Below are 27,378 nucleotides of genomic sequence, written 5' to 3'. Positions count from 1 at the left end.
GGCTGAGAGACAGACTTTGCCATTTGTTCCTTTATTCCCAAAGGTTCTACATTTTCCTTCATAACTCCTAAGTCTATAAATGAGGACTTTGAGAAATGAGGGTGATTCAGCTACAGGTGTGATGATGATGTTCTTCCATTAAGAAGGTGTTACATCCCATGGTGGATGTTCTCACTCGTCCCATGCTGGATGTTCTCACTCGGGAGGAACCTTAGGTCTCCCCCGTTAGAACTGGATCCCTGTGCCAACAAGCCAAGTTCCCCAAGGCAGACTTCAGAGGCTTTCATTGGGCTTTTTATAGGTATAGGAGTGTTTTGACAGAAGGACCATGATCTCTGGGCCAAAATTTGAAGCATTCAGGAGTCTGGAGGAATCAGTGAAAGACTGGCCATACCTGTGCTTTTGCAGCTCTCACTGGCTGCCTGTCTATGGTTTAGGCATTTGAATACAAGTCTCTCATAATCTTTCCCTGAATATATGGGCTCAATAAAGCAAGCAAATATGCACAGTTAATTTTTGAAGAGTTACATGTCTAATATCAGCAATTATATGCCTAATTTCCACAAGTTTCTATGACCACATATACAATTTGAGTGTAGAGACTTGAAATGGTCAGCTGTGAATTTAAAAGCCATTCGCACAAGCAAGAGCCAGTTTATATTATGTAGTAATTGCATATGCAACTAGTTATCTCTGTCTGTTCCTTCCCTCACACACTCTGGGGCTGATGCCTTTTCCTAAATCAGATGTGACACGTATTTTCCTTATTTCTGATATTTCATAGCAAATGAAGGAATAGATGATACTGTGTTTTGTCCAGGTAATTCATAGTAATACCTTGAAACACTGCTGTGAGGCTGGATTTTTGTCAGATCGGCTGCCCACTTTGCAGCAGAGGATTATGTATGTATTTACTTGCTTGCCAGAACAATTTTAATCTAATCATTAATTGTATGTGCAGCTGAATACCATTGATATCTGAATACCTGATTGGTAGACCCAATCCAGGCACGGCACTATTCGCCAACATTTGGCAGTTTGTAACAACAGAGTAATTTGCTGATACAAACCGTGAGTCTCAGTTTCAGACTAGGCTTATACTAGTGGAACATGCCTGCTGTCTAACAGGCATGCTAGAAGTCTGTCTGAGGCAAAAATTTCAGACTGTTTTTCAAGATTTCCTGTTCCCTTTTGTTTGACTTTTAGTTAAAGATGCACCTGTCCTTGGCAACATACAGTAGCCGATCCCTTGGGTAGTCACAACAGCGTTCATTGGGGTTTGTTCATGGCAGAGGCAGCTTTCTACATCTAACAATGACTTCAGCTTCATTCAGTTGCTGCCATATGGTCCAAACTAATGCGGGAGTGACCTTTCCCTGCTAACCCCCTGCAGAAAATCAGATACACCGTCAATGTGCGGCATTTCATTGTGGACAGGGAGAGTAGAGGCAAAGGAAAGCCAAGTGATTCGTGTAGACAATGGCTTTGTCTCACTAATAGGCCAGAGATACCACTGCATACCACAAGGAGTGGATAAAGGAAGGGCAAAGAAAGGCAGCTTGATATGTGAGAGTAGATGGAAATTCACACACTGACCTCTTGTTGCCTGCTTGCTTGCTTTCTGCCCTAAAAGAAACCAGGCTGGGAAAAAAAAAGCAGATGGGAAGCCTTCTCGTTCCTTGATAATTGGCCTTTTCAGACACACAGATTAAACCCTGCAGCCACAAGACCATCAGTTCTGCTTGTATTTCTTCCTTGCACTTCTATTGTGTTTCTCCCTAGATTTTAAATATAGTTTAACTAACAATCATGTCAGCAAATTAAACCATTGAGTCTCGGTAATTATTGCAATAAATTCATTCAAAATTAGTGATTACTGCAATCAAAGACCAGTTTCTTAGCCATTAGCAACCCAAAGCAAAGTGACAATCTGGTTAACTGCTGGTAACAAACTATTTCATGGAGGTTATTGTTAACATAAATGCTTTGGCGTAAATCTGAGGGAGGTAACATTGCTAAATAAATTTTCAGCTTAATTCCTGTGAAAAGTCGCAAGATTAAGTGGGCAATAGGGAAAAAAAAAAGAAAAAACAAAACCAGACAGAATTATAACCGTATTGTTGTTTGTTTTTTTTTTTTTTAATTTGAGTTATGTAGAAAAAAAATATCCCCAAGCACATTTTCCTTTGCAGTTAAGTCTTCCTACCCACAGACTGACTTGTGTGCCAGCGCTGAGTAGCTGCACCTGTATCTTGGTTTGCCCCATCTTATATTTGGGTCCAAAGATGAAGTGAACGGGTGAAGTTTTAAGTAGTGAAGTTTTAACCATGGTACCTGCAGCTGCCTTAATTTTTTCTTGTACTACTGTCTTAATCCCTTCACTTCCATGTAGCAGCTGAGGAATGTTGCTTCGACTGCTTTATATGTGCCTTAAATTTCCCCATGCAGCGGAAGACTGTGCAAGTGACAGTCCTGCATTAGCCCTGGCAACAGCCAGGGATGTGCTGAGGAGCCTCACTAGTGGTGCAGAGTCAGATCCTAAAGAGGACTTGGCCAATGGCTCACACGCAGTTTTTCTTCAGACACTTTTGAGGTAGATCTGACAGACTTGGTTGCTCTTCCCTTTGCAGAGCTGTACCAGGGAGGAAGAAGAGCTCCACACACCTCCTTGCAGAGTGGCACAGAGAACCCCTTTGCTCCATGCTCCCATCCATATATGCATGTTCAGGGTTCCCTGTGTAGGACACTCATTTGAGAGGCAGAGGGTTTGGATTCTGCTCCTGGGTATTTCATTAACTGTGTCTGCTTTGCCTCTGTACAATCCAGTAGCACTTGCACGTGCTTTCTTGGGGCAGTGCTTACCCTCCTTTGGAAAACTTTCCACTGGAAGAAGTTCAGAGTATTATTGTGCTATAGCTGTAGTAGGTTGTCTGAGTTCCAAAATGCCCTTTGCGGGTAAGAAAGGTAACAGATGGGGTGGGGGTAAGAAGGCTAACAGATGGGGCTTTGAGTGAAAACTTTTTGAAGGCCATGTTGCAGGACCACATGTGCATAAAATTGGTCTCCTCGAAAAACTGCCAGTCTCTTCCAACCTGGTCGCTTTCCTTTGATCTTCTTTAGTCCCATGTGTTTTCTGAGCAGGACAGCATCCATACCAGTCCTACTGTAAGACAAGACAAATTCTGTGCTCATTTTATTTCTTCAGTCTGAAGACCTTTAATACCAGAGAGTTTCAAATAAGATATGTTTAACTCTGCTTCAGTTGAAAATAGTTTTGAGTAGAAGAGATATAAAACCTGAAACATGGCGAGTTTGTTTGATTTCATTCTCTGATTTCACAGATAGGCTAAATTTCTTTTATATCACCAAAGGTCCAAAGTAGGGGAATGCCCAAAGCAGGTGCAGGTATTGATACTGTTGGTGAAACTGCAAAAGAGGCGAGACTGGAATGAGAGCGCACTCCAGAATGAGGAGTAAGGAAACGTGGGTTGCCTTCTCCTCTGTCCCTGGTTACTTTAAGGCAAAGTAGATCTATAATTCCTGACACTGACTGAAAGTGACTGGGAACGACACATAAATTCTTGTTGACTTAATTTGTTATTGAAATTTTAGTCAATAATCATGAAAAGTAAATGATCGTGTAGTGCGATATTAAGATGTCTAACAAAAGATTAAAATTCAAGTTATCTTCATTGACTGAGCTGGGACAGTACCTAAAATAAAAATCTATGAGTAAATTAACATGTTAAATAGTCAGTGGAGTGCTGGGTTTTGTTTTTTTCTTTTTTGATGGATTTGAGGGAAGAAAGGTCTAACAGGTTTTTTTGTTTTTACTGTGTATCACAGCTGCCAATTCTAGCCAGCTAACAATTTCTGTACATAAAACAGACAATAGATTATCATATTACTCAAGCTTTCATGTCAAAACCACGTTCATTTTCTGAATCACGTTCAATTCATCAACCAATATTTGTTCAAGGGCTTTTGCCAGCTACAGAGTATCATTTTAATATAGTGTTGAACATTGGTTTTATTCTAGAGGTCAAATAATTATTGTCTTGTTACTGTTATGGTTATCATTTTGTAGTTGTTATAAATTTTTGTTTGTTTGTTCACATGCCATGTGCTATTATGTTTTTTTGCAAAGGTTGCTTATGGTAGGCCCTAATCCACCTCTTAAAAAGATGCTTAATGTTAAACACATAAATAGTCATACTTCAAGTCAAAGGAACTAACCCCATATGTAAAACTTTCCAGCACTTTGCTGAGTCAGAACCTCTGTGACCTCTCAAATGAAGACTGACTCAAATTAGCATATAAATTGGGTGCAATTTGTACTAATGCACTGAGAGTTGTCCTCCAAAGCAGGAGGTTTCTGCAGCCATTGAAAAGACAGAGGTAGCTCTTCTGTTTTCGCTGCCTGTCCCCTTTTGACTTAGCTCCTACGACATGGGGACTGCAGGACATATTTGAGGGTAGAGCTAGCTTCTCAGTAAATAAAATCTAGAGCTTTGTGCTATGGACAATTAACCAAGGTTCTTGAAATGCAACTGGTTCCTCTCTGTGTCGCAGGAGCAGCAGTAGCTCAGTGAAGAAGGTGGCAAAGAAAAGAGAAGAGAAGCTGTTCCCTCCTCCATTATCCCCCCTCTTGGACGAGCCTGTGCATCGGCGGCACAGCAGTGACAACAGCTCCTTCAGCCAAGAGACCAACGTCACAAACACCTCTCAGACCAGCAGCTCTTCCTCCTCTGTTTCTAAACACAGAAAGAATGAAAATAAATCCTCTTCTAACTCCAAAGGAATCTGTGTAAGTAACCGACCTCAGTTGCTGGAAGTGAACAAGATAAAATAAAATTAACTTGATTTTGTTCTGTTTGATTTTTTTTCCCCAGTATCTATTTTTAAATCTGTTTTCAAGAGCAGCGAGGAGTGGATCTTTACAGAGCGGGGCATAAGCAACTCTTGCAAGTTCCGGTTTTAGATCAGCGTTAGGCATCTACTTGGCATTGTGTGTCACTCCCTGAAACACCCTGTCCCTGAGCCTAAGGAGAGCCTCTGCAGCCACCAACTAGCTGCCATCAGTCCCTTAACTCTGTAGCAACCACACACACATTTTGAAAATAAAATTTCAAGAATTTTGGCATCCATCACCTGAATAATTACCGAAATTCTCAGCCAGAATTAAGCACTGTAGTCATACTGAATATTGCGGCCTAAACTAAACAGATAATAAAAATTTAAAGGAGCGCTACCTATCCATAGCACACTCAACATGGAAATATCTTCTCTCAGGCTTGCAGGCTCCCAGCTTACAGCAGTATTGTTTATTTACACCTAATCCCCATGAACTATGTATATAAGCTTTCAGATACCATGTAAATAGGGTTTTTTTTCAAAAAAAAACCCCATCATTCTTTTAGAGCCATCTCCCCATCAAAGGTTGTCACATAGACAATTCTTTCTTGCTGGCTTTTCACCAGATTCAGATGTCTTTTTACTGAAAATACATGATAAAGAGCCAAAACTAGAAGCTGCTAGCAAATTCACTAAAAAAAAAGTGAAATTTCACATAGTTTGTCATTCTCTTTTAGGTTAAACGGGGAAACTTCAGGGTTTTGGTCCAGTTTAGAAAATAGTCCTCCCTCTAGAGTTTCAGACATAGCATTTATTATCAAACTGTATCTTAGTATCACTGTCAAAATTAAAAGATAAGAAGAGAATTCGGCCACAGAAAAGGACATGCATAGCCCCATTTTTCACAGTTCGCTGCTTTGTGAAAGGTTGTTACCCTGCACTGTAATAGTGAAACTCACAAGTTGCATTGGATCGTAGGTGACAAATCACTTCACCTTATTCATTCATCCCTGTTGCTTTCTGATATCATTGTGTCACTTCAAGCTGCGAGAGTAATACACCTGCCTTCAACTGAAATCAATGCCAAAATGAACTGCATATGTCAGCAAATAAACAATGCTATGTAAACAGCGGGGCCACTTCCTCTCACTCCCAGCATCTTTAGTCGGATTTATCCTTGCTTTATCTATTATCATGCTACATGAAATATTTGTCTCTTTAAAAATGTTAGATTTCTTTCCCTAGTTCATTGGTTCATCTGTAATTTAGTTTGTGGACCTAGCTGGCAAGTTGCAATTGCCTGATTTAAATGCCTCTGTTATGCTTCTGGTTTTAATCAATGCAAAGGCATAGCTCCTGACTTCTGCTTCCCGTTCTTCTCTCTGTTCTGTGTAGCAAGGGTGAGGAAACGGTTCCTTGCTGAAATCCGAGCAAATTTTTTAAACACCTTACAGTTAGCTAATAATAATATAGAAAAAAAGGTTACATTAGTGTGATACACCTTGAATGAAGTTGAGTTTAAATCCAGCCCTTCTGCATTAGATTTGCCCACCCTTGCTTTAACCAGTGTCTCTAGCCAGTAACACTGTGGTATCCAGGCTGACATCACCTAAGAGTGTGAGTTAACGGTGCAGGTGAGAGGTCCAAGGTAGAGTCATATTGCCTAATTCACCTAATGGACTTATGTTGTAAAGGGTGGAAGAGTGGTTTTGTGAGGTAACCTGAATGTAATCAGGTATATATGAGTATTACTTTGTGCCTTAGCCTTTTGTTTGTTTGGGATTTTTTTGGTGGGGTGTATGTGAGCACTTACATTGTTGGAAGGTGTTTGTTTGAACTATGAAGAGTTACTAACAGTCCTTTTTTTCTAGGAGGAAGAATCTCACAATACGCCAACAGTCAACACTCTTCTTGACACCAGCCATCTAGAAACAGACATCTGGTCTGCAATGCCAATGCTTTCCAATGGGAATTCTGAGCCCAGAAGACCCAAAATAACATTTGATGATGTGTAAGTATTATTGGATCTCTGGGATAGCCACATGTTATCTAGTTGGGATTTTCATGCAAGCAGATCTCCCAATGAAAGAGAGTATCTTTGATTATAATGCTAGCACTGGGCACCTGCGTGGATAGTGCTGCACAAAGGCACACACAGTTTTAATCTTTACAAATGAACTGTTGTCACTGATTAATGAAGATTCTGTTGATAAATGTTTTCAGATCATGAATGTTGGTTCACGGTAATTCTTCTTCATTTTTTTTTTATTTTAGCTCCTCTAATGGAAACTTCTTATGCTTAATTAGTTTAAAAAATTTTTCATTTTCCTCTGTTCAGCACACATTAATGGGTCTTTCGGGTGGCCAGTTTCTACAGCTAGTTATTTTACATTCTAGTCACCCATCATATCTTTGCATACAGCAGCTTCAGATTAGTATCAGGTTAAGATTTAAAGAGATAAGTGGGCGTATATGTCAAAATTGTTCTTGGAAGCAGTCAACAATTTTCTCAAACAATATTTGTCCAATTGTATGAAAACAAAGACTTGAAATAATTGATTTTGTCTCTTCAGGCTTCACAATGCGGATTATTACATGCAAGAGGCTAAGAAGCTAAAGCATAAAGCAGATGCATTGGTAGGTTATCACAGGGTGTGGGGGGTGTCTCTTTCCACTATGGAGCTGGGTGTTACAAAAATGTACATTCTAAATGTCATCCAAAGCCTCAGAAACCAAGAGGAACCTTCCTATTAACTAAAGTATGCTTCAGATTCTACTCCATGAACACACTGTCCACAACAAGTCAAACCCTGAGCACCATTCCTAGCCTTTAACAATTCGTTCCCAAAAAAAGAAGCTTCTTACAATAGCTGGTATCTCTTCTGAGGAAGAGCAACGGTTGTGATGTTTACAAAGGATGTAAGATAATTTCATGAAAGATGATGTGTATTTGAAATTGGTTTTCCTATTGAATTTGAGCCTAAAACAAAAGTGTTGAAATATTCCATAACAGAAAGTTAAGAAAGGCAAATCACCCTCAACCCCATTATCATGTGGTAAAACTGTTTGATATTTCCAATCCAATTGTTTAAAATTTGCAACAATTGACTTTTAAATAGTACATTCATTTTTATTGCATGCTTTTTAGGCTGGTAAATAAAGACTCAACAAGCTTCTTCCCAAAAAATCTTGCAATGAGGTAGTTCAATGCTGGGAAAGCTTTTTCTCTCATTTTGCCCCAGATTAAATTCCAGTAAGATTGACCTAATTTTGCAAAGTGATTTGATTTTGATAAAACTACTTAATCTGACATATTATACTCTATCATAGTTTGTTCAATCCAAGCTATTTGCTAGCACTGAAGTGCCTTTAATAGCCGTTTGCTTTGTAGGTAGGAACTTTGCTCCTGTATGCTACATAGAATGCAGAACAGCGTCTCATTTAGGCAGGCTTAGTGGAATTGACTCCTCTATTTATTTAAACTAAGATGTCTAAAATGGAGTGTGGCCATTCACTTTGCCCCGTAAAATCACAGCTGAAAAAGAACTGGGTGATTTTTCACTTCCTGCTTCATTATATGTGGGGTTTTTGCATGCATATTATATCATTCCACATCAGAGATTTTGTGCTTGGAAATAAGTGTTTGTCCAAAGAAAAACCCCAAAACAATCCTATGCTATGTGTAATAAATAAATAAATAAATAAATGGTCTCCCTCTACTGTCAGTGAGCTGAAGGAGAGTTGACATGTCAAGCTGACTGCTTCAGCTCTCCGGGCTCCTTTTTGACTCGGGGCACAGTGTTACCAAGTGTGTTTTCTGTGGGAGGCGCATTGAGGTTTTTGGCAACCTGCCGTGGCTGTCAGTAAGTTAGCTGTCATCCCTCCCGACCTGCCCATTTACAGGAGATGGCCGGCACCGATTCCTGCAGCCCAACTCAGCAGAGCGTGTTCAGCCAGAGCCCTGACATTCACACACGGGAAAGGCTGGCAGAAGCAGATTGACAACACCTCCCACAGCTGATTGACCTTTAAAGAAAATACACATGGTTCTGGCACAGGGACGCCTGCTCCACGCTGGCAAATATTTACAGGCTCAGGCTCCTGATGGTCTCAACATGCTATGTCAATCCAGTTCCCTCCACAGCCTGATTCACTCAGAAAAGTGTTGACCTGTCTCCCAGCCTCTTACCTTTGACTATGCCTTGCAGAGTCAGGGGTGTTTCTCAAGCAGAACTAAGAGGAGCAGGCACAGCACATCACGCTGCTGCCTGCAGGCAGGCCTTGCCTGTCGCATGCAGTTTGACACTCCGAGTGCTCTTACGGGAATGTGAGGCCATCCGCTACTATACAACTTGTTGGCAGACATAAATACCCATGAACAAAGTATCTGCTTTTTCTTTCCGCTATTTAGGCCTCAACTTTTTTTTTTCCACCCAATACAGCTGCACACAAATTATCTCCATGTAACACATTTGCTGTGCAATCCCGTAGTGTTAGTCGTCCCATGGAAACAATTGCTTCTGGTTACTTGGTGATGACATGACAAAGCACACACGGCATTGAAAGATGTGTTGCAGTGGCTAGAAAGATAATGCATGTGACCTCAAAACGTGTCAGCAAATGTTAATGAGATTTGTGGCAATGCTGTTCCTGAGCTTGTACGGAAAATAGGTTTCTGGTGAAGGGCAGGGCGTTTTGCATCTTACGGGAGTGACTCCATGAAAACTTGTCCTTTGGATGGGCTGCTGCAGTGGCAACTGACTGTGCCGTATGGAGATCTTGGAGACCTCACTCTGTTCTCAGCTGAGCTGTGATGAGCTGGAGCAATTCCACCTACTCCACTAGAGTCAGCATGGAGCAAAGGGCAGGATCAGATCCCATTTCTGGCTCAAACTGTGTGTCTGTACTAAATCTGCTTGCAGCCTGATTCTTTTTTTTTTTAATACCACAAAACGTCATCTGTGGAAGACTCAAAGCAAGGCATTTGAAGAACATGCTGAGAAGTAGCCATTGGAATAGAGAGAAAACATTTAGAAATATTTCCCCTTTTGTGATCATTGAAGTAATACCTATCAATTATACAAAGGCTTTGCACATTATCAATGCGCAAGAGCAGAACTTGAAATTAAAGGTATGCAGAGGGAACTAGTTATAAGGATTGCTTAGAAGTAGCCACAAAGGCAAATACACTGTTACCTTGGACCAATATAAAATGTTCTGCTTAATGTGTTGCTAGGATAGGCTTCTATTTTGTGAATGGAAAACATATGCAGATGCATCAAAAATATTTTGATAGAGACATACAAAGAAATTTTAAAATTATTTAAAGTATATTGGATCTCTTATATCAAATGCCACATTAGTAGAATTCTTACATACAGCTATCAAAGATTGAAAATGTTAAATACTATTATAAAATACTTACTATAAAAATGTCATATATAATATTCATTACACATGAAAAAAGAAATCAGTATGTCTAAGTCAGTTTAATCACAACCATTATGAGGGCTAAAACCTTTTGCAATAAAATCCTACTAAAATAAAATATTTAGCAGTGCTATATTTTTTCCTTTTTTTTTCCTGTTCTTTCAGTCACCATGTAAGTGATGACTTTTTTTTTTGTCAACAGTTAAGACAGAATGTGACGTCTGACAAATGGCATAGAGTTATTACTTAACTCTTGCATAGTGACATTCAAACTTAGTTCATGTATCGAGGAGCAATATGGATTTGTTCATACATGCTTAGTGTCCCTCATTGCCCGTGTAAATCCATGCATTGACTTTCCTCTGTGGAGCGTCTGGCTATATAATACCTGAAAAGATTTGGTAAAAACATAGTCTGTGCCTTAATTACTGTATGAATTCATTCTTAACTACCAGCGTCGCTTTGCTTTCATCCTAATGCTAGTGTTGCTTTGTATCGTGATCTGTCTACCTAGAAATTAAAGCTGATGGATTTTCTTGACGGTGTCATTCCCATTGCAGCTGGAGAAGTTCGGCAAAGCAGTGAATTATGCTGATGCTGCCCTCTCCTTCATCGAGTGCGGGAACGCTATGGAGCGAGATCCATTAGAAGCTAAATCTCCATACACCATGTACTCAGAGACTGTGGAACTCATCAGGTTAATGTCCTTTCTGTGATCATTTTCATAATCTCATTTCAGTCATAATTAGAACCTGCTATGTTTTAAAAAATACCATTTCAACGTATTAATGATTTGTCCAAGGCATCTTCATCTCAGAAGTCATCATAATTAGTTCTTGCCATTTTATTAATGTCATGGAAAATTTATAATTGATGGACACTGCTTTTATAAATTATCCCCTTTAGAGGTTATAATGTGAGTGTTATAATTTGCAATATTCATAAAATTAAAATTGAAATGTAGTGGGTGGAAGTAAAGTATAGTAATTTCACTGTTTGGCAATGACACTTGTCTTTTAAAAGGTGTAGTTTTATAATTCAAAACATTAAAGTGAGTCTATCAGGATTTCTATTACAAACCCTGTTTTTAGAGGTTTATAACTTGGCTGGTAAGAAAAAAAAAGCTGAAACTTGGCACATCAGATCATAGCCAGAGAGGAAGCTTTCCACATATATTGTATTTTAAAAGTATATTTTTTACTGTTAAAGGAATGTGAACCAGCTGAATTAGTTTTAATACAGTTTTTAGACTCGTAGGCTAGAGTCTACAAAGGCTATGGATGAGAGAGCCTTTACTTACTCATAAAATGTCTGAATTATTATTTTAAAATCTGCTGCTGTTCCCTATAGCTGTTTCATACTGTTGGCTCTGTAGAAATAATGGTCTCCTGAGTAACGAAGGGCTTGTTTGCTTTACTTGCGCAAATTATCAGAGTGAAATCAAGCAGGATTAAATTTACCTGTAAGTAGAACAACCGGATTTTTCCTCTTCACTGTGATGCACCTTTGCTTTCCCCAGTGAATGCTGGGAGTATCAACATTAATGTCAGTGTAATTACTGGCAGTTTACACCAGAGAAAGAAAAGGAGGCAAATCAGGCCCTAAAAGTTTGGAGTTTAATATGACAAAGGTGTCTTTTTAACATGCAGGATTTCAACATGCCAGATTAGCTATTAGGGACTGCCAAAAATAATGCATGTTGTACATTTTTAGTAAGTGTGTATTTACATAATAAAATGTATCAAATCTTAAGAAGCTCTTATTCTAGGTAAATAATATGCCTGTTAAATATTTAAAAACATGTTTTTACATTCTACACTTCATAAAGAGAAGAAAATCTAAAGAGATTACTCAACAAAAAAATGATGTTCCCTCAACACTTACATTCCAAGTTAAACCCTCGAGAGCAGAGGATGTAAGAAAAGGAGCTGCCTGCCTCTGCTCCGCTGTGCTGAAACTCTTCCCACACTCTGACAGTGGACAGTTCAGCTCTTTGTGCCCTAAAGTACACAAGTGCAGTTAGTTGTATGGTAGGATTAATTGTATTTCAAGAAATATTCTTTAAAGAAGTGAATGCTTCTTCACAGAAGCCCACATTTATTTTTTATTTTTTAAGAAAACCACACAGCACAGTTGAAAATGTTGTCCCTTAGTACAGCAGTCTGTCTGTTGAGGAGCAGGTGGACCAAAAATCTTTGTTCATTCAAGAGCCACAACGTGTGCACCACTTAATTCGGAGAATGGCAGCTCTAGGAGTAGCTCACAATTGGGTGATACCTGCAGCTCTCCTCAGGGTACAGCTGCATCTGGGAGCAACTGGCAGTCGTCAGCGTGCGCAGCCCCCCTGCTGTGCTCTTCCCAGCAGTTCCTGTATCAGCACAGTCCTGCTGCAGGCTACGTGATAGACAGACCTTGGTATGGAAGCAGCACCTGAACTGCTTTTGGATTGCTTTTTGAACTGCTTTTGGCTATGGAAAAACCTGGAGGCCTTTGTTATAGCAGATTGCCAGTTTCTAAATAGCTACAGTCAAGTGAGATTAATTCCACCACCTACCATCAAAGGTAGAGCTTGATTTACCAACTCTTGCATGCAGCATCTTCTAGGCAGCCAGTGAGAGACTAGTTTGCCCATTTAATTGCTGTCAGTGGTCAGATATGGAAAAAAGGTGATTTCCCAGGTGAGCAGCAGTTTGGTACAGGCTCAATAAACTCCATGGACAAATACACAATTCTTGTGGGCTACAGTGGGCACCGAATGTACAAACCAAGTATGCGGCTGTGCACATGCACTTTCTCAGTATGGTTCTAATGTTAACATAGATTTTAACTGTGAGGTAAGAAATAGAAGGATGTGTTTCTCACTTTCACTCCTCCCTTTATCAGAAGCACCATTTTCCCCTTTTGCATTAGCTATGTCTGCCCTGAGTATCTGCATCAGACACCTATTTGTGAAAGCAAGTGGAGCATCAAAGAGATTGGAAATACCAGATCTGACTGTCAAAGGTGTTTTAAGTTAATGGTAATGTTGAAAATCCCAAAAAGACTCATATCTTCATGTTTGATCAGATTCATTCAGTATGACTGGAACAATACCAAAGAGCAGGTGAGATAGGACATGGAAGAAGCACATCAGGTGGTGTGCTACAGCTGCAAGCTGGGGGCTGATGATGGGGGTGGTGGGAGGAAGGCAGAGTGAGAACAGCACTGCCTGCCTGCACTCTATTACCTCCTTGTAAATGAGAACTCATCAAGACTGCCTGGATACCTTGAAACTTTCTTACGCAACGCTGAACCCTATTACTTATTCTAACACAAGTACCTGTGAAATTGCATTAGGGCTCAGAACAATGATTTTATGCGATGAATTGATTTTCAAGAGACTAAATGCATGGAATGGAGTGTTCTCAGTTAAAGGAGAAAAAAAAAGAGGGAGGAGGTAGGAATATTCAATCTTTGATCATCCAAATGCTGGACAGCAGCAATTAAATAGAGAGGGAAGACCAAGTACACAAGACTCATAAATTAATGGACCCAAGAATTTAAAAAGCTGTGAACATGACCTTTCCTGTATTTAAAATCATTTTCTATATAAAATATATTAAAGGCTTTGAAGAAGCATTTATGAGAAAGATTTTGAAGGTATTATTCAAGCCCAAAGTATTATATGTAAAACCTTCTTATATATTACTCTTCAGTACATATAAAGAGAAGATCTTCCACTTCTGTCCAACACTCATCACAAATGTTTGCAGGACTCAGCCTAGATGGCTGGATGTAATATCATTAATATGTCCAAGAATAGTTCACCTAGTTGGCCTAGAAAATGAGTTGGTGATTTACTTTAGGCCGCCAGATTTTAAGTGGTGCTTTCTGTTGAATTTTATATTGATCTCATCGTTACAGAACAATGTGACCATTAACTATTGCAGTCAGAGAAGAATATCTATGTGTGGCCATTATTTTTCAGAATGTCACTAGTATTCCTGGAAACATCTTAACTCTCAATTTCTTCTCTCCTCACCTTTCTGACAAGGTATGCAATGAGACTCAAGAATTTCACAGGCTCTTCTGCCACAGAAGGGGACAAGAAATTAGCAGTTTTATGGTAAGTCCTGTTGCAACAATGAGAGAAGCAGCTAAAATCTTAAGGAGGACTTTAAAAGTACTGAATTACTTAAGCAGCTTACAGAAGATCATTATTCTTGTTTTCCATTAAACTATTAAAGGATAACTAATGGATTTCTTCAGCAGCTGACTAAACATTTATTCTTCTGATTTATACTCTTATCAAGATGGGATTTTAATGCTTTTGACCATGTTTTTTTCTTTCTCCATTTGCTTATGTTTCAAAATCTATCCTTAGAACAGAAACTGCAAAATATAGGTCAGCATTTATTTTTTTTACATTTTATAGGTTTCCTTAAGCAATGGAATTAACATAATCCTTTCCTAATTACCACAGCTACCGATGCTTATCACTTCTCTACTTGAGAATGTTTAAACTAAAGAAGGACCATGCTATGAAGTACTCCAGATCTCTGATGGAATATTTTAAGGTAATCTTCATTCTGTTTAATTTATTGACATGAAATGAAATTCATACCAGCGCTGAGAGGTCTTACAAGTATAACTGCGTGACTTAAAAGTCCCACATTTAACCACTCCTCTGGGAAATGCAGGCAGGGTGGCTGCTAAGGAGTGGGGACAGAAGTGATTTGGGGGATTTTTTGGATTAGTCACTTGATTCAAAGGACCATACTTAGTAATTCTACTAAAATAACATTATTCTCAACACCATGTAATGTTTATGCGAGTTTCTGTAAAGGAAACTGATTCTTTCAAGATTTCAATGTGCAAGTGATTATGAACTGACCCCAAATGAACCATAATAAAGCAATTATTTAGGCTTTAGTTAGTAAAATTTAGATTTTAAATTCAGTGAGATTTGCTGAAGCTTATTGCAGACTCAGAAATTTCTCCTTTTATATCTACATCTCGAAAGTTTGCCTTTACCTTGAATCAAGTGGAGATCAGCTGACTGTCATGACCTGGTGTTTTCCTTTACCTCATCTAATGCTGTTTACCCAGTGTAAGAATGAGTAGTCCTCACCATTCCTAAATTTAGAGAGAAACAGAATCTTTCTTCAGCTCTGCCAAGGTTTTGATATTCATATTTTACTGGTTATTGCTGTTTGAAGCATACATTAATTCTTGTATTTTATTACTCTATAATTATGTAATTATACTGGTTTGTCAGCCCATCAGTCTTTTTTTGTTGGCTTTTTCAGCCTCTCTGAATTTGTTCCAGGCTTTGACATATTAGTACTACAAACCAGTAAAACTTTTAACACTGCAGTTTTAATATTTTCATGTAAATGGTGATAAAATGGTCCTTCTGCTGTAAAACTCCAGTACTACTATGCTAGCAATGACCACTTAGTCCTGACTTCCCTGGTGCCCTGTGTGTGTGTGTATCTCTGTAACTTCAGTAATGTTACTCCTATCTCTGCTTAAATTGAGGCTCTCTTGAAGTCATTAGGAGTGTCTGTGTTGTACACGCAGAGCTTTCAGTCAGGGATTTGCACAACAAATTAAATTTGGACTAGACACATTTATAGCCTTAGCATTTTCATGAAATGTATTCCATCCACTTCAGGTTTATCCAGGATGAATGTAGATTGTCACTTTAAAAAGGTTATTGACAAATCATTTGATAAACTTTTTCTGCAGAAAATAATGATTTCTTTAAAAAAAAGGGGGGGGGCGTCTCCCCTTAAAGCCATTTTACTTTCTCTGCTGTGCAAATAGGTACAGCGAATAACATATTACTACTCCCAGCATAAGACCATTTTACTGCATCCACACATAGAAAATGTCTTGCAATGTAAATGAAAATAAGAGAAAAAAATTTAAGACATAATAAATTAGACAAATGAGGGATGCTGGTTTCAGGCATCCAGTTAAAGCTGAGTATTTCAGCTAATGTTAGCGCGTGTATGCTACGGGCACTGTAACTCATTTGCTGGAAGTAGTGTTTGAGTGTATACAGATTATATGTTCAGGATCTTTTTGTAGTAAAGGCATGGGAGGAGAAAAGAATGGGAGCTATTAACTAGGTATTAGTTTTGTATTGCTGCACAGTGTTCTCTGTGTTGACTAGCGAGAATCTGTAATACAAATGAAATAGATTAACTATTTGAATAGAGTTGTTATTCAAAATTTTGCACAATTTTAACTGTGAAAAGCAGCCCACTGTTTACAGCAGAACTGGAGAGGAATTTTTTGGCAGAATTCTTTTTCATCTTGTTCCTCACAAGTGCCGCTTTGCCTAAATTGAAACCATTTGTGGACAGAACTGGTTCTGATTAATTTCCAATTAAAAGTTTGAGATTTATATTTTTGACATCTCAAAACAGAAAATAAACATTTAATCATAAAAGTAGTTTTAAGGTTTAGAGACAACTTGGAGTAAAATATAACTAAAATGATAAATTTTTAAAATATAAATAAAACTTTTTAAGATTAGCAGAAGTGTCATCGTTTGATGCATTTCACATAAAAGTTTGAGGAAGATTATTATGTTTTTGAAAATATGTTGTCAATAGTCATTGGCAAAAATATTTCAAATATTTTCATTGTCAAATAACTACCTGCAATCAAGATCTAGGCTTAATCCTGACAGATCTAGTATTTGTCTGCAGATACTGTCAGGAACAATCCCCAGACAGTAAAAGCTAACATCAAAACTTCTTCATCCCTGCTTCTTCATCTCTGAAGACTTTCTAGAGGAGTTTAGGATCTGCCTCCTTCTTACATATGAGTGGGTGGCAAAAATATACACTACATATGCTCTGCACTGCAAAACACTCCATTTCATGCTCACATCTTTAATGAAACACAGTGGCATACTGTGTAGGAACATACAGGCAAGGTTGGTATCATGGTTTGGGCAGCATTTTCTGCTTTGGTCAACACTGTTTGGCAAATTTAGCTGTGTTTTAGAAGTCAAGTTGCTCCCAGAGTGAGCTGGTGACCTTGGGCCATGCCCTGGCCTGCTCTGTGCTCTGCTGAATCTCTGTGCCTCACGTGCAAAATAGTGATTAGAGCAACCAGATGAATCTTGTAATAATGATGGTAATTCTTTTTGCAGAGAACTTGTAAAATTTGATTGAATTTTTACTGTGTGTGCTGACTTCTTTGCAAGGGAGCTCAAAGTGATTGTTTTCAGAAAGCACACATAGATAGCCTCATCCCTGATAATACAGCTTTTTATGGGAACTAAGTAAGATACCACCTAGTTTGAGCAAGACTGGAAAAATCTGGGCTTTATTGTTGCTGGGCAATCTTTTTGTACAGGGTTGTACAAGGTGCTACACAGACGTGAAAGGCAGGATGAGTAAGCAGGTAAGGAAAGTCCATTTGTGCAAATAAAATACATAAAAACAAGGATGTTCGAGCAGATCCTTACTAGAAGTTTAATTTCTACTAGATTCTATCTGAATCCCAAGCCACCTTCCCTTGCAACTTGTGAGGGATTAATTTCATTAAGACATCAACCCAAATTCTTTTTGTTTCTTATTGAAAGATTGCAGGTCCCCCTAAAGATAAGAAGTTATTTGCACTCTGAAGAACCTTGTAGGATAAGTTTCAGTGGTAATTAAACCACTTCTTTGTGAACTACATCTGCTTTTACTGGAACTTTACTGTATTCCCTCTTTCATCAAGCGAATTTCAAGCCACTGCTTGGAACCTACCTATCATCCACCAGACATTTAATTATGGAACTAATGTGCGGAGCTGTTCTGCTACATGCACTGTAGCTCTTGCAACGAAAACAGGGAGTGTTGAGCCTTGTGTCATCAGTATTCATGTACTTGCATCACCTTTATTTACATTTTGCTTTTGTACTTACAGAACTCTTCAAAAGCCTCACAGGCCCCCTCACCTTGGGGTGGCAATGGAAAGTGAGTATTTTCTGCTGAGTACTTCTGTCTGGGAACAAGTGGTTCCAAGGCGGCGGGGGGGAATGTTTTGGCAAAGGACAAGGCCATGACTCAGTGGTTTGGGAGCTACAGGTATGTTTCAAACATGTAGCAGGTAGAAAATGTTCTTCTGGGCTACAGAATTGATCTTACAAGCCTTGGGCTTGTGGGGGTGAGGGACACCCACTGAGCTAAATCAGGTACCCATGGGAGCCATCCAGTGTGGGAGGGAAGGAAGAGCTCAAACACACCTTCATCTTTGTGCAAGGCCCCTTTAAATCTAAAATCAGCTGTGGTGGGTCTGTGCTGAATTCTTTGACAGTTTGCTTCTCAAGCCAAATGAAGGCCATAAAAATACCTGTTAATTAGCTAGCAAGTACCATGTCATTTCAGGAAGCCAAAGTAAAGTTAACCTTCATCGCAATGATTTTTCAATGATTCGTTCAGTAATGAAAGACCAATGAATATTTCATTGATATATGGTAAGTGCTGTTTAATAAAACTGAAGGCGTAATAGTGGTGAAAATGTGCAAGCACTTAGTCAGCCAATTATCAGTGGCTTTATACTGAGGTTAAAACACCCTCACCTCAGACACGAAGTCAGGGTAAAGCAGTTATGATCTGCTGTTCAGTGAAGGTGCCTTGCTGCTGCAACCTTGCCCTTATCTTGCAATGTCTATTGCCACCTGACACACATTTCTCCTGCTCCTTTCTCCTGGCCACGCATACAGGTAAAACAAAGGAGAAGGACTTCACCTTTCTTTCCTTCTTTATTTCAGTACGCTGAATTCTACGTGAAAGTGGTTATTGTTAATGGTCGCTTTCTGGTGGTTCATAAAGACAAATTATGAGATGCTTTTAAGGAAACAAAGTAATAAAACTGTAGAAGGGGTTGAAGTTTAGCACACAAAGAATTGAAGTTTTCAAACAGACTTCATTCTGAATCAAAAATTCTGACATTTTGCTTACAGGTAAATGGCATCTTAGATAATTCAGAATATTTTGGGGTGTATATATATATACACATGCCAAATAAATACACAAAATTATTTTGAATGTGTGTGTATATTTAAGTGTAGATTACAACACAAACTAAAATTATTAAATATAAAACTACTTTAAATAAAAACCTAAAGGATATTTTAACATTGGAAAAGCAACTACTAAATTAAATTATTCAATATGTGCCAGTTTTTCAAGGTATTTAAATGTCAGTGAAAACTTGTATTGCAATAAGAAAATACAGTAAGGTTTGCATAAAGTTTTAGTGCCGAAATAGACCACTGGAACATTACACCTCTTTGTTCCTTAAGAAGTGGCTTATACCTAAAAATTTCATGGAGCAGAAGTTGTCCTTTTATTCCTGTCCTATAATAGAGCCCTATGAAGTGTGTGCTCTACAGGCGATGACATCTCCCTTGCTATTTAAAGGAGCTGATTAGGCGCCCAGGATTTAGAATCAGTGGGTTTTGACTGGAGCAGAAAATTCTTGTCCAGTCACAAGGTAGGCAGCAGAAACGCAGCGTTCGGGTCAGCGTCACTTCTAACATGACACCCAGCCGATCAGTCCCTTCCCACTAACTTTGGAGATAAGGAAGTAAAGCTTTGAAAGTGCACATCTCTCTTATTCAGAGAAGGAAGCACTTGACGTGTAAGGGTAACTGAATACGACAAGGCCTTGTTATAACAGTGCTATTATGACACCAGTGACTCAACACACAAAGACCACAGTCCACAGTTGGGTATTCTGTCACCTCTGTCTGGTGTCTCAGTAGAAAAGCTCTTAAGCTGGCTCAGAGTTGCTGTATATCTCAGGTGTCTCCTGGTGGCCCCAAGGACTGTCTCACGGGCCTGGTGCTGCCACTGGCAGCACATGCTCTGCCTTCCCCCGGGCTACTCGCTCTAGTTTCCCCTTATTCCCCTGCAAATTTGTACCAGATAGGAAGAGAAGTCGCTCACCACAGAGGAGAGACCAAACACCATCATGGTATGGCACCACTGGAGATGGATCAGCAGGCTGGTTCAGAATGGGGAGACAGCAGGGTATTAAATCTTTTTTTGAACAAAGCAAAACTTATCCATTGCCATGAAGTGTAATCTGCTCGGGATCTCAAACCATCAAAAATCTCAGCTTGGCTTACTGGAATTTCTGGCCACTTTTGTTTGAAAGGGTTGTGAACCTCTACAAGGTTGGCCTGAGTTCCAGGCTGGCAATGAAACAAATTTTTCCTGGTTTCATTACAGAAATGTTTCCCACCTCTAGCGACAGAAAGCACAAAATAGAGAGATTTAATAGACTCACCACAGTAATAATGGCTGTGCACAACAGGGAAAATCCAATGAACAATGTGCTTTATTTGGCAGAAGTGCGTCAGCTTGTTGTAAGTGGCTCTAACAAAATACTCCTGGTCTCCTCAGATACTTGTGATTTTTAACTGCTCCCAGACCTAATGTAGTATAGTTCAGCTCTTCTGTGCATTAAAGACACTGTGGTGTGTCAAGTAACCAGTATGTTTTGAGACTTAAAAATAAACGTTTGTGCCGTAGGATATGCTCAGACTATAACACATAAGCTGTGTAAAAAGCTACTAGCGGCTGAATTAATGTGGTCTCTAGCTCTGAAAAAAGAATGTATCGCAGGAGTCTCTTGTTGAGCACTGCTGGGAAATCTGCAACAAAAGCTGTTGCCATAAATGCCTTTCACCCCAAGGCAGTGCTGTGGTGGCCATCTGTCCTCCAGCACCTGCAGGTCTGGGCCCACGTTTCATGTTCAGGACCATTGATGGTGGCTTGTAAAGCCAAGAGGAGGAGCCTTTCTGTCCTGGAGTTTGGGTCAGACCCATTATGGGTCTAAGTGAGCTCGATGCTGTTGCACAGGATGAGGCATCAGTGGCCATCCAAGAGAGGGGATGCAACACCTCTGTCCGGAGAGTTTTGGTGTCTTTGCTTCACACAGAGAGCACCGAGAGCGTCTCAGCCCTGCGTTTCAAGTGTATTCCACAGCAAATAGAATGCATTTGTTTATGTGAGTGGTTCCACATGGGGGCAAGAGAAGAGATTTGTGGAACCCTTAACCTTGTTCACTGAAACAGATTTTCAAAGAGAATGGCTACAGGTGAGCGTTCAGCGCTGCACAGCTCTAAACATGAGCTTGCTGTGCTGACCTCCACACTGCCTGCAGCCAGCAGGCGATTCCTAATTGCTGGTGTTAGAATTAAAAGAAAATCTATATTAGAACATTAGTGCTGCACTAAGTAGGTAACTTAAAACGCTGCTCTGTACAAAACTGTGGATGAACTGTAGGCAATTAGAAACAAATCTCCATAGCCAGTCTTAAAGAATCCTATAGAGATATTCATAATCCTACGGTACCCTCAGCTCCTAATACTGCTCTGCAGGGTGCTTTTAAGACTTGCACTTTACTTATTGTGGTGACTGTATTTGGAGCAAACTGTCATTGTGGTTTCCACAAAATGCTTTGATAATAAGCCAATATTGCACATTGAGTGTTTTCTAACTGCCATTGCAGTTTCTGGCAGCAGGTAGAAAGATCGTTACAGCTATGAGATACTTCTTTCTCTGAAAGATTGCTCTATTTTTATGATAGATTTTTTTTTTTAAATAACAGATTCATTTGTAGGGAGAATTAAATCCCTTTTTATTTTCAGTCATTCCCAGTTTGTAAGTTCTCCTTTCTCATCAAACCAGGAGATACTACTGCACATTATCCCCTGACTGGGGTGCAGAGTTAATTTTTCAAGTGCATTTAGGATGGCAAAGAAGTGGCGTGTGCGAAGTGGACTCACTCTCCCTTTACCTCTTGCAGGAGCACAGAAACACCATCGCCCATGTCCCTGAGCCCGTCCCCTGTCAGCTCTGCTGGAAGCAGCACAGGCACCACCAGCTCCTCCTTGGCAGGGACCATCACCATCCCTCAGCGCATCCACCACATGGCTGCCAGCCACGTCAACATCACCAACAACGTCCTGCGGAGCTATGAGCACTGGGACATGGCTGACAAGCTGACTAAAGAGAACAAAGGTGCCCTGCTTGGCTTCTTCCTTGTCCCCTTTGGCTCATCGGCCCTAGTTTTCTTTCTGTTCTCTTAGGTGTTGTGGGGAATTGGACCCAGGACCACCACATCTAAGAGCACAACTGTGACAACTTGAGCAAACAGACCAAATCTGCTTGCTGGTCACTGTAGCCAATGCGTATCTTCTCCTGTCAAGCACAGAGGGGGGATGCGTAACACACGCTGAACATGGGGTTATCAGAGCAGCTGGCAAATAATTTAGCAAACATGAGCCCCAAGTGATGAGAGCTTTTGAGTCTACAAATTTGTTCACAGTTTCAGCTTCCCATAAAGCACCAAGGTTATTTTCATACCGCTCTGTCAACCAGTTTAAAACTATTAAAATGCTAGCTAGCATAATAAGCAAACATTAGATTTTATGTTTATGCAAGGAATCTGATTAGGAGATGTCCACTGAAAGCCACAACCTTGACTATCCTATGGTTGGATTGCAAATCTGCTTGTTTACTCCTAACAACAACATGTAAGTCTTTACCACAGTTGTTTCAAAAGACTTTTGGCAAGCAGTTTGTGGCAGGGTTATATCGAGTATAGTGGAGTGACTGAGATGTAACTAAAGGACAAATTTGGCCTGTTGTTGGCCAGCTGTGAACTTCCCCATGATAATGTAATAATTCAGATTCCAGCTTTGGGCTTACACAAATCATTGACAAAGCTTTCTTTGATACTAGAAGTGCAGACCCTAACTGGGAAATATTCTCATCATGAATTGGCTCATTCTCTTAAATTATACTGAGATTTCAGATGGCTGACTTTTCCTGACAAATGTTCTCGCTGTATGCAGTTTGATCTTACTCCCATTAATGTCAGTGGCAAATTTCCACTGATTTAGAGAAACTAAGCTTGAGATTTATAGAGTTTTATGTCCGAATGGTGGGTCATAATGATCTATCCCTGGATGAGGAACAATAATAGAAGTTCTGTCCAGTCCTCCCCACTGCTTCTTGTCTTTGTTCGCGTTGGTTAATTTAGTAGCAGTGCAGTCATTTTGGATTTTTTCCATAGCTGCATCCATTTTCACAAAATGTGAAAGTGATTCCCTGTCAAATGCACTGCAGAATGTTACAGTGGGAATGCAGAAGGATGCTCTGATAGGAGAAAGAGATGGTGATAGTCTTGTAATTAGCTCTGTGTGTTGTAGAGTTGTTAAATGTTCTACTTGGTATTGAATCAAAATAGCTCAGGCATTCAGCCAGCAGACAGAAAATGCACCCAGCCACTGCTGTTATCAGTCCTAGAGCTGGATGAGAAAAAACCTGCTGACTCTCTTTCTGCATTTTTCCCCCTACACTCTTCTTTGTTCTCTTTTTGATTTACGATCAAATAAACCCAATTCTGCAAAGCCATATAGGAATAATCTTTATTCAGATGAGCAGTCCCTTTGACTTCAGTGGGACTGGATGCATGAATAAGGGTTTCTCACATGAGCAAGACATCTAGGGTTGTGCCCTGTTCTTTCATATCTTGTTTCACAAACTGCAGCCATGTTCCAGGGAATGGAAAATTTGTGTTACTTCAAATTTCATTTAAGTACTATAAACCATTGGAGAGAGTTCAGAGTTTCATACATGCTATAGCATGTCTGTCTCCACATTTTGCCTGGAAAGATACCTCATTTCTAATTAAATACTCAATTTAAAATTGCATGCTTAGACACAATTAAACTGCAATTTGAAAAATTAATGGTGTAACCAAAAGTATATAAGAACTGCTGTGGTACTCTGCAGGTCTTCATCATATCACATAGTGGATTCCATTTACAGAAGGATGTATTTCAAGACATTTTGACATGAGAAATGTTGCTGTGTTTCATGAAACCTAGCTGTAATTATATTTGTAGAAGTCATCTACACCTCTCAATTCAAAACACCTGTATCTTGCTGGCTGGGACAGGACTTATCCTTTTCCCTGTCTATCTCTAATCCACCTTTGCCAGCTGGACCAGCCATTGCAGTGTCCAAGCTCTGACACGCTGGCATGTGGACTGTGAGTTCAAAAATGCCCCATGACAGCGAACAGGATAGGTCCAAACCCCAGATTCTGCCTTGAGTACCAGGCAAAGCACAGATCTCTTAGCTTCTCTCTCAGGGGTTTGGACAGTCAGTTCACCATAAAAAATTAGATTTTTTTTTTTCCCCCTTGAAATAAAAATGGTCTCAAAAAACAAGCAAACAAACACAAACCCACAAAGAAACCCATGCTTAAGATAAAAATGAATTTTCTTTAAAAAAAACCCCGATCCAGTAACTTTTTTTTTTTTTGTGGTCAGCTCTCATTGTTTCTGTTGTCTTCTGAATCACAGGAGGTGTCTTTCCCAAGAACATGTCCCTGATGAGCTAATAGAGATGGGTATAAAAATGTGGCCCCATTGTTGTAATGTCTAATAGCGTTCACATCTGGGTCTTACTGCTGTCATAGATGTTTCTTAGGTCATGCCCATGCAGACACAAGAGATTTCTTCCACGTTGTAGGAGCCTTCCCTTGTCCATGGCTGACAGCTTAGGTTTTGTGCTACTCTAAGGATGCCTTCACATTCCCGATTTGGACTTGACTCATGTCCAGCTGGCTCAGGGCAGGAGACAGAAGCCTTTCTTGTCAGCCTGACAAAAGATGTGCCATTAAAATAAAAAGGCGTACCAAGAGGGAGAACAGCAGAACTCTGACCCGCCAAGCTGATCTGGTTTGAAAAGGAAAGTGGGAGCATGCTGCTGTGTACCTCTGCTGGAATTTCCCCTGCTCAGTAGCGTTTAGTGTGGAGGGGAGAATAGATGGAGTTTGCCATAAACTCTGCATCTGTAGCAGGTCAGGCTAAACTGCAGACTTTGCAAAGCCAACCCATGGACTGGTTTGTGTTGGATCACCTAGAGAGTTGTTCACCATTTATAACATCAAACTCTCAGCTGACTTTACAAAATCAGACATTTTTTTTAAGCTTCCAAAGATAGCAGCACTTTTTCTCTACAGTAGAAAACTATCATCAGCTCTGTAGTGACAAAGGCCTGTTTTTTCATATATAAATTTAATAAGTGGCTTCAGTGCTTGTAGCTTTTTCAAGAGATGTTAAACTGAAATTGGGCTTTAAGGTGAATTCTCAGCAATTATTATTTATTTGAGCCTAGAATGCAAGCAAGACAATGCATTATTTCACTTCCAAATGTATTGATTTTACACTGGAAGAGGGGAATAAAAGACAGAGGAAGGAAGATTAAAAGTAACTGCTGGCTGCAGCATCTTAACACAACTGGTGATAGCCCTAAGCTTTCATTATGCTTGCCTCCAGCCAAATCACTTTGTGCTGTGATAATGCTGTAGCTCCCAAGCTGACCAGGGTCAGGCTGTCAATACTTTTATAGAAGACCTCAAAGCAGCACTTACTTGCTGAAGAAAGTACTGATAATGATTTTGTACCCAGCATCTGCCCTCCCGAACCACAGCCAATACAGTGTTAGCTGGCTGAGTGCCGTGCGCTGGATTTCAGATAGGGTGAGAATGTAAGGGCTCAGCCACTGGTTATTGTGATTGTTGGTTGTTATCTGAGCTCTGAGGGGCTTTTAACTGAGAGGGGGCTCCCACTCGCCTTAGTGTAAGTGGTGTGTGTGTGGGAAAGCCCACGCTCCTGTGAGCAGAGAGACAAGCTGTGGGAGAATAGAGGACACAATCCAGTTCTCCATTAAAAGCAATTAGGAAAGGTCTGTTGGCCCTAACAGGATTAGTCTTTCACCCAGAGAGCATCTAACACATGGCATAAACTGGTGTGTCACTTCCTAACTATGGCTCTCTGTTTAGTGACCTCCTGTTAACTTCCCAACACCCGATCCCAGTGGCCTTACCCATCTTTTCTTTCCCCTTATAAGTTCCCGTCTCCTAGATGCTATTTTCCTGCTGTGTTCCCTCTCTCCTCTTCCTTCTCTCTCCCGCTCTGCACACATCCTCTGGGGCCTGCAGCTGCAGCAGGATGAGCAGAGGGCCAAAACTGCTGCAATGGCAGTAACAGAAATTGGAGGGTGGGGAAAAGAGCAAGCAAGGACTTCTGCAAGCTCTTCATGCCCAGGAGAGGGTACAGCATGGAAAAGGATGCCACAATTCACTGCAGCTTGTTTAAATCATGCAGTCAGCAAACCTGGGGTCAAAAAACTGAAAGTGCAGATCATCAGAGCTAACGGAAAACTGTTGGCAACAACTCATACCACATTGTGGTTGACTCCCAGCATACTTAATTTAATTTGGGCTGTTTAAATACATTGTTGCCTTTGTTTAAATTCTTTCCTACTGGCCATGTGCTCAGGTAGACAATGTCTTAAGACCTCACTAATCGCACTGCTGCTACTGGGTGGGAAATCATGGCAATACATGTGTTTCTGTACCATTACCTGAAACAATGACTTCACTTTTTTGTGTATTGCAGAATTCTTTGTAGACCTGGACTCAGTGATGGGACCCTTAACACAACACAGCAGCATGACCAATCTGGTTCGTTACGTTCGCCAAGGACTCCACTGGCTCCGCATTGAGGCTCATTTGTTGTAGTGACTGCTGCCCTGTTCATAACATCCCCATTCTTCTACCTCTACCAGCGCAGAGACGATCACTGGTGGAACTCCACTCATTTCTGGAAGTTTATTCATGTAACTTCATTTTTATTGCCTTTTTTAATATCCTATCTATTGGAAGTAGAAGTCACCATAAATGGAACTTATGACTCAAGAGCAGTATGTGTTGTACCATCTAATAATTTTCGACAATTTTCTATGCCTTGTGTCTCCTGGATCCTGCCATCCTTATGTGCTTTATGGAACGGTACATTCCCTGCAGTATTGTTTTAAGTCCATGCTGCCTTCAAGTGAAAACAAAAAAGCACTTTGAGAAGATATGGATTCCTGAGAAATAGTTCTTAAATATTTGAGGGTATATATGAGAAGTCCCTTCTGAAATAAATTAGTAGAAGTTATAGCTATTCATTCAAAATCATCTTCTGAACCTGAACCAAGCTTTTCGATGCTTAATTCTGGCATCATTGTG

At 39.9% G+C, this 27,378-nt stretch overlaps 1 protein-coding gene across 1 annotated transcript in view; it reads left to right on the top strand.

Annotated features, from left to right (window-relative positions):
• Positions 1-26,886, top strand: part of AFF2 (ALF transcription elongation factor 2) — a gene marked incomplete at its 3' end in the record, with an annotated part of 338,544 nt that extends 311,658 nt beyond the window's left edge. The window contains exons 13-22 of the mRNA XM_082004365.1: positions 4,573-4,807; positions 6,726-6,865; positions 7,428-7,491; positions 10,845-10,981; positions 14,318-14,389; positions 14,747-14,840; positions 17,641-17,688; positions 18,199-18,248; positions 22,093-22,307; positions 26,765-26,886. Of these exons, the coding sequence (XP_081860491.1) occupies positions 4,573-4,807; positions 6,726-6,865; positions 7,428-7,491; positions 10,845-10,981; positions 14,318-14,389; positions 14,747-14,840; positions 17,641-17,688; positions 18,199-18,248; positions 22,093-22,307; positions 26,765-26,886 (1,177 nt within the window). The remainder of the gene's footprint in view (positions 1-4,572; positions 4,808-6,725; positions 6,866-7,427; positions 7,492-10,844; positions 10,982-14,317; positions 14,390-14,746; positions 14,841-17,640; positions 17,689-18,198; positions 18,249-22,092; positions 22,308-26,764) is intronic.
• Between the last annotated feature and the right edge of the window lie 492 nt (positions 26,887-27,378).

This window comes from Phaethon aethereus (genome assembly GCF_964289735.1).
Source record: "Phaethon aethereus genome assembly, chromosome: 10".
NCBI classification, from domain to species: Eukaryota; Metazoa; Chordata; class Aves; order Phaethontiformes; family Phaethontidae; genus Phaethon; species Phaethon aethereus.
Note: the sequence above shows the minus strand (reverse complement) of the source record. Positions and strands in the feature narration are given on the sequence as shown.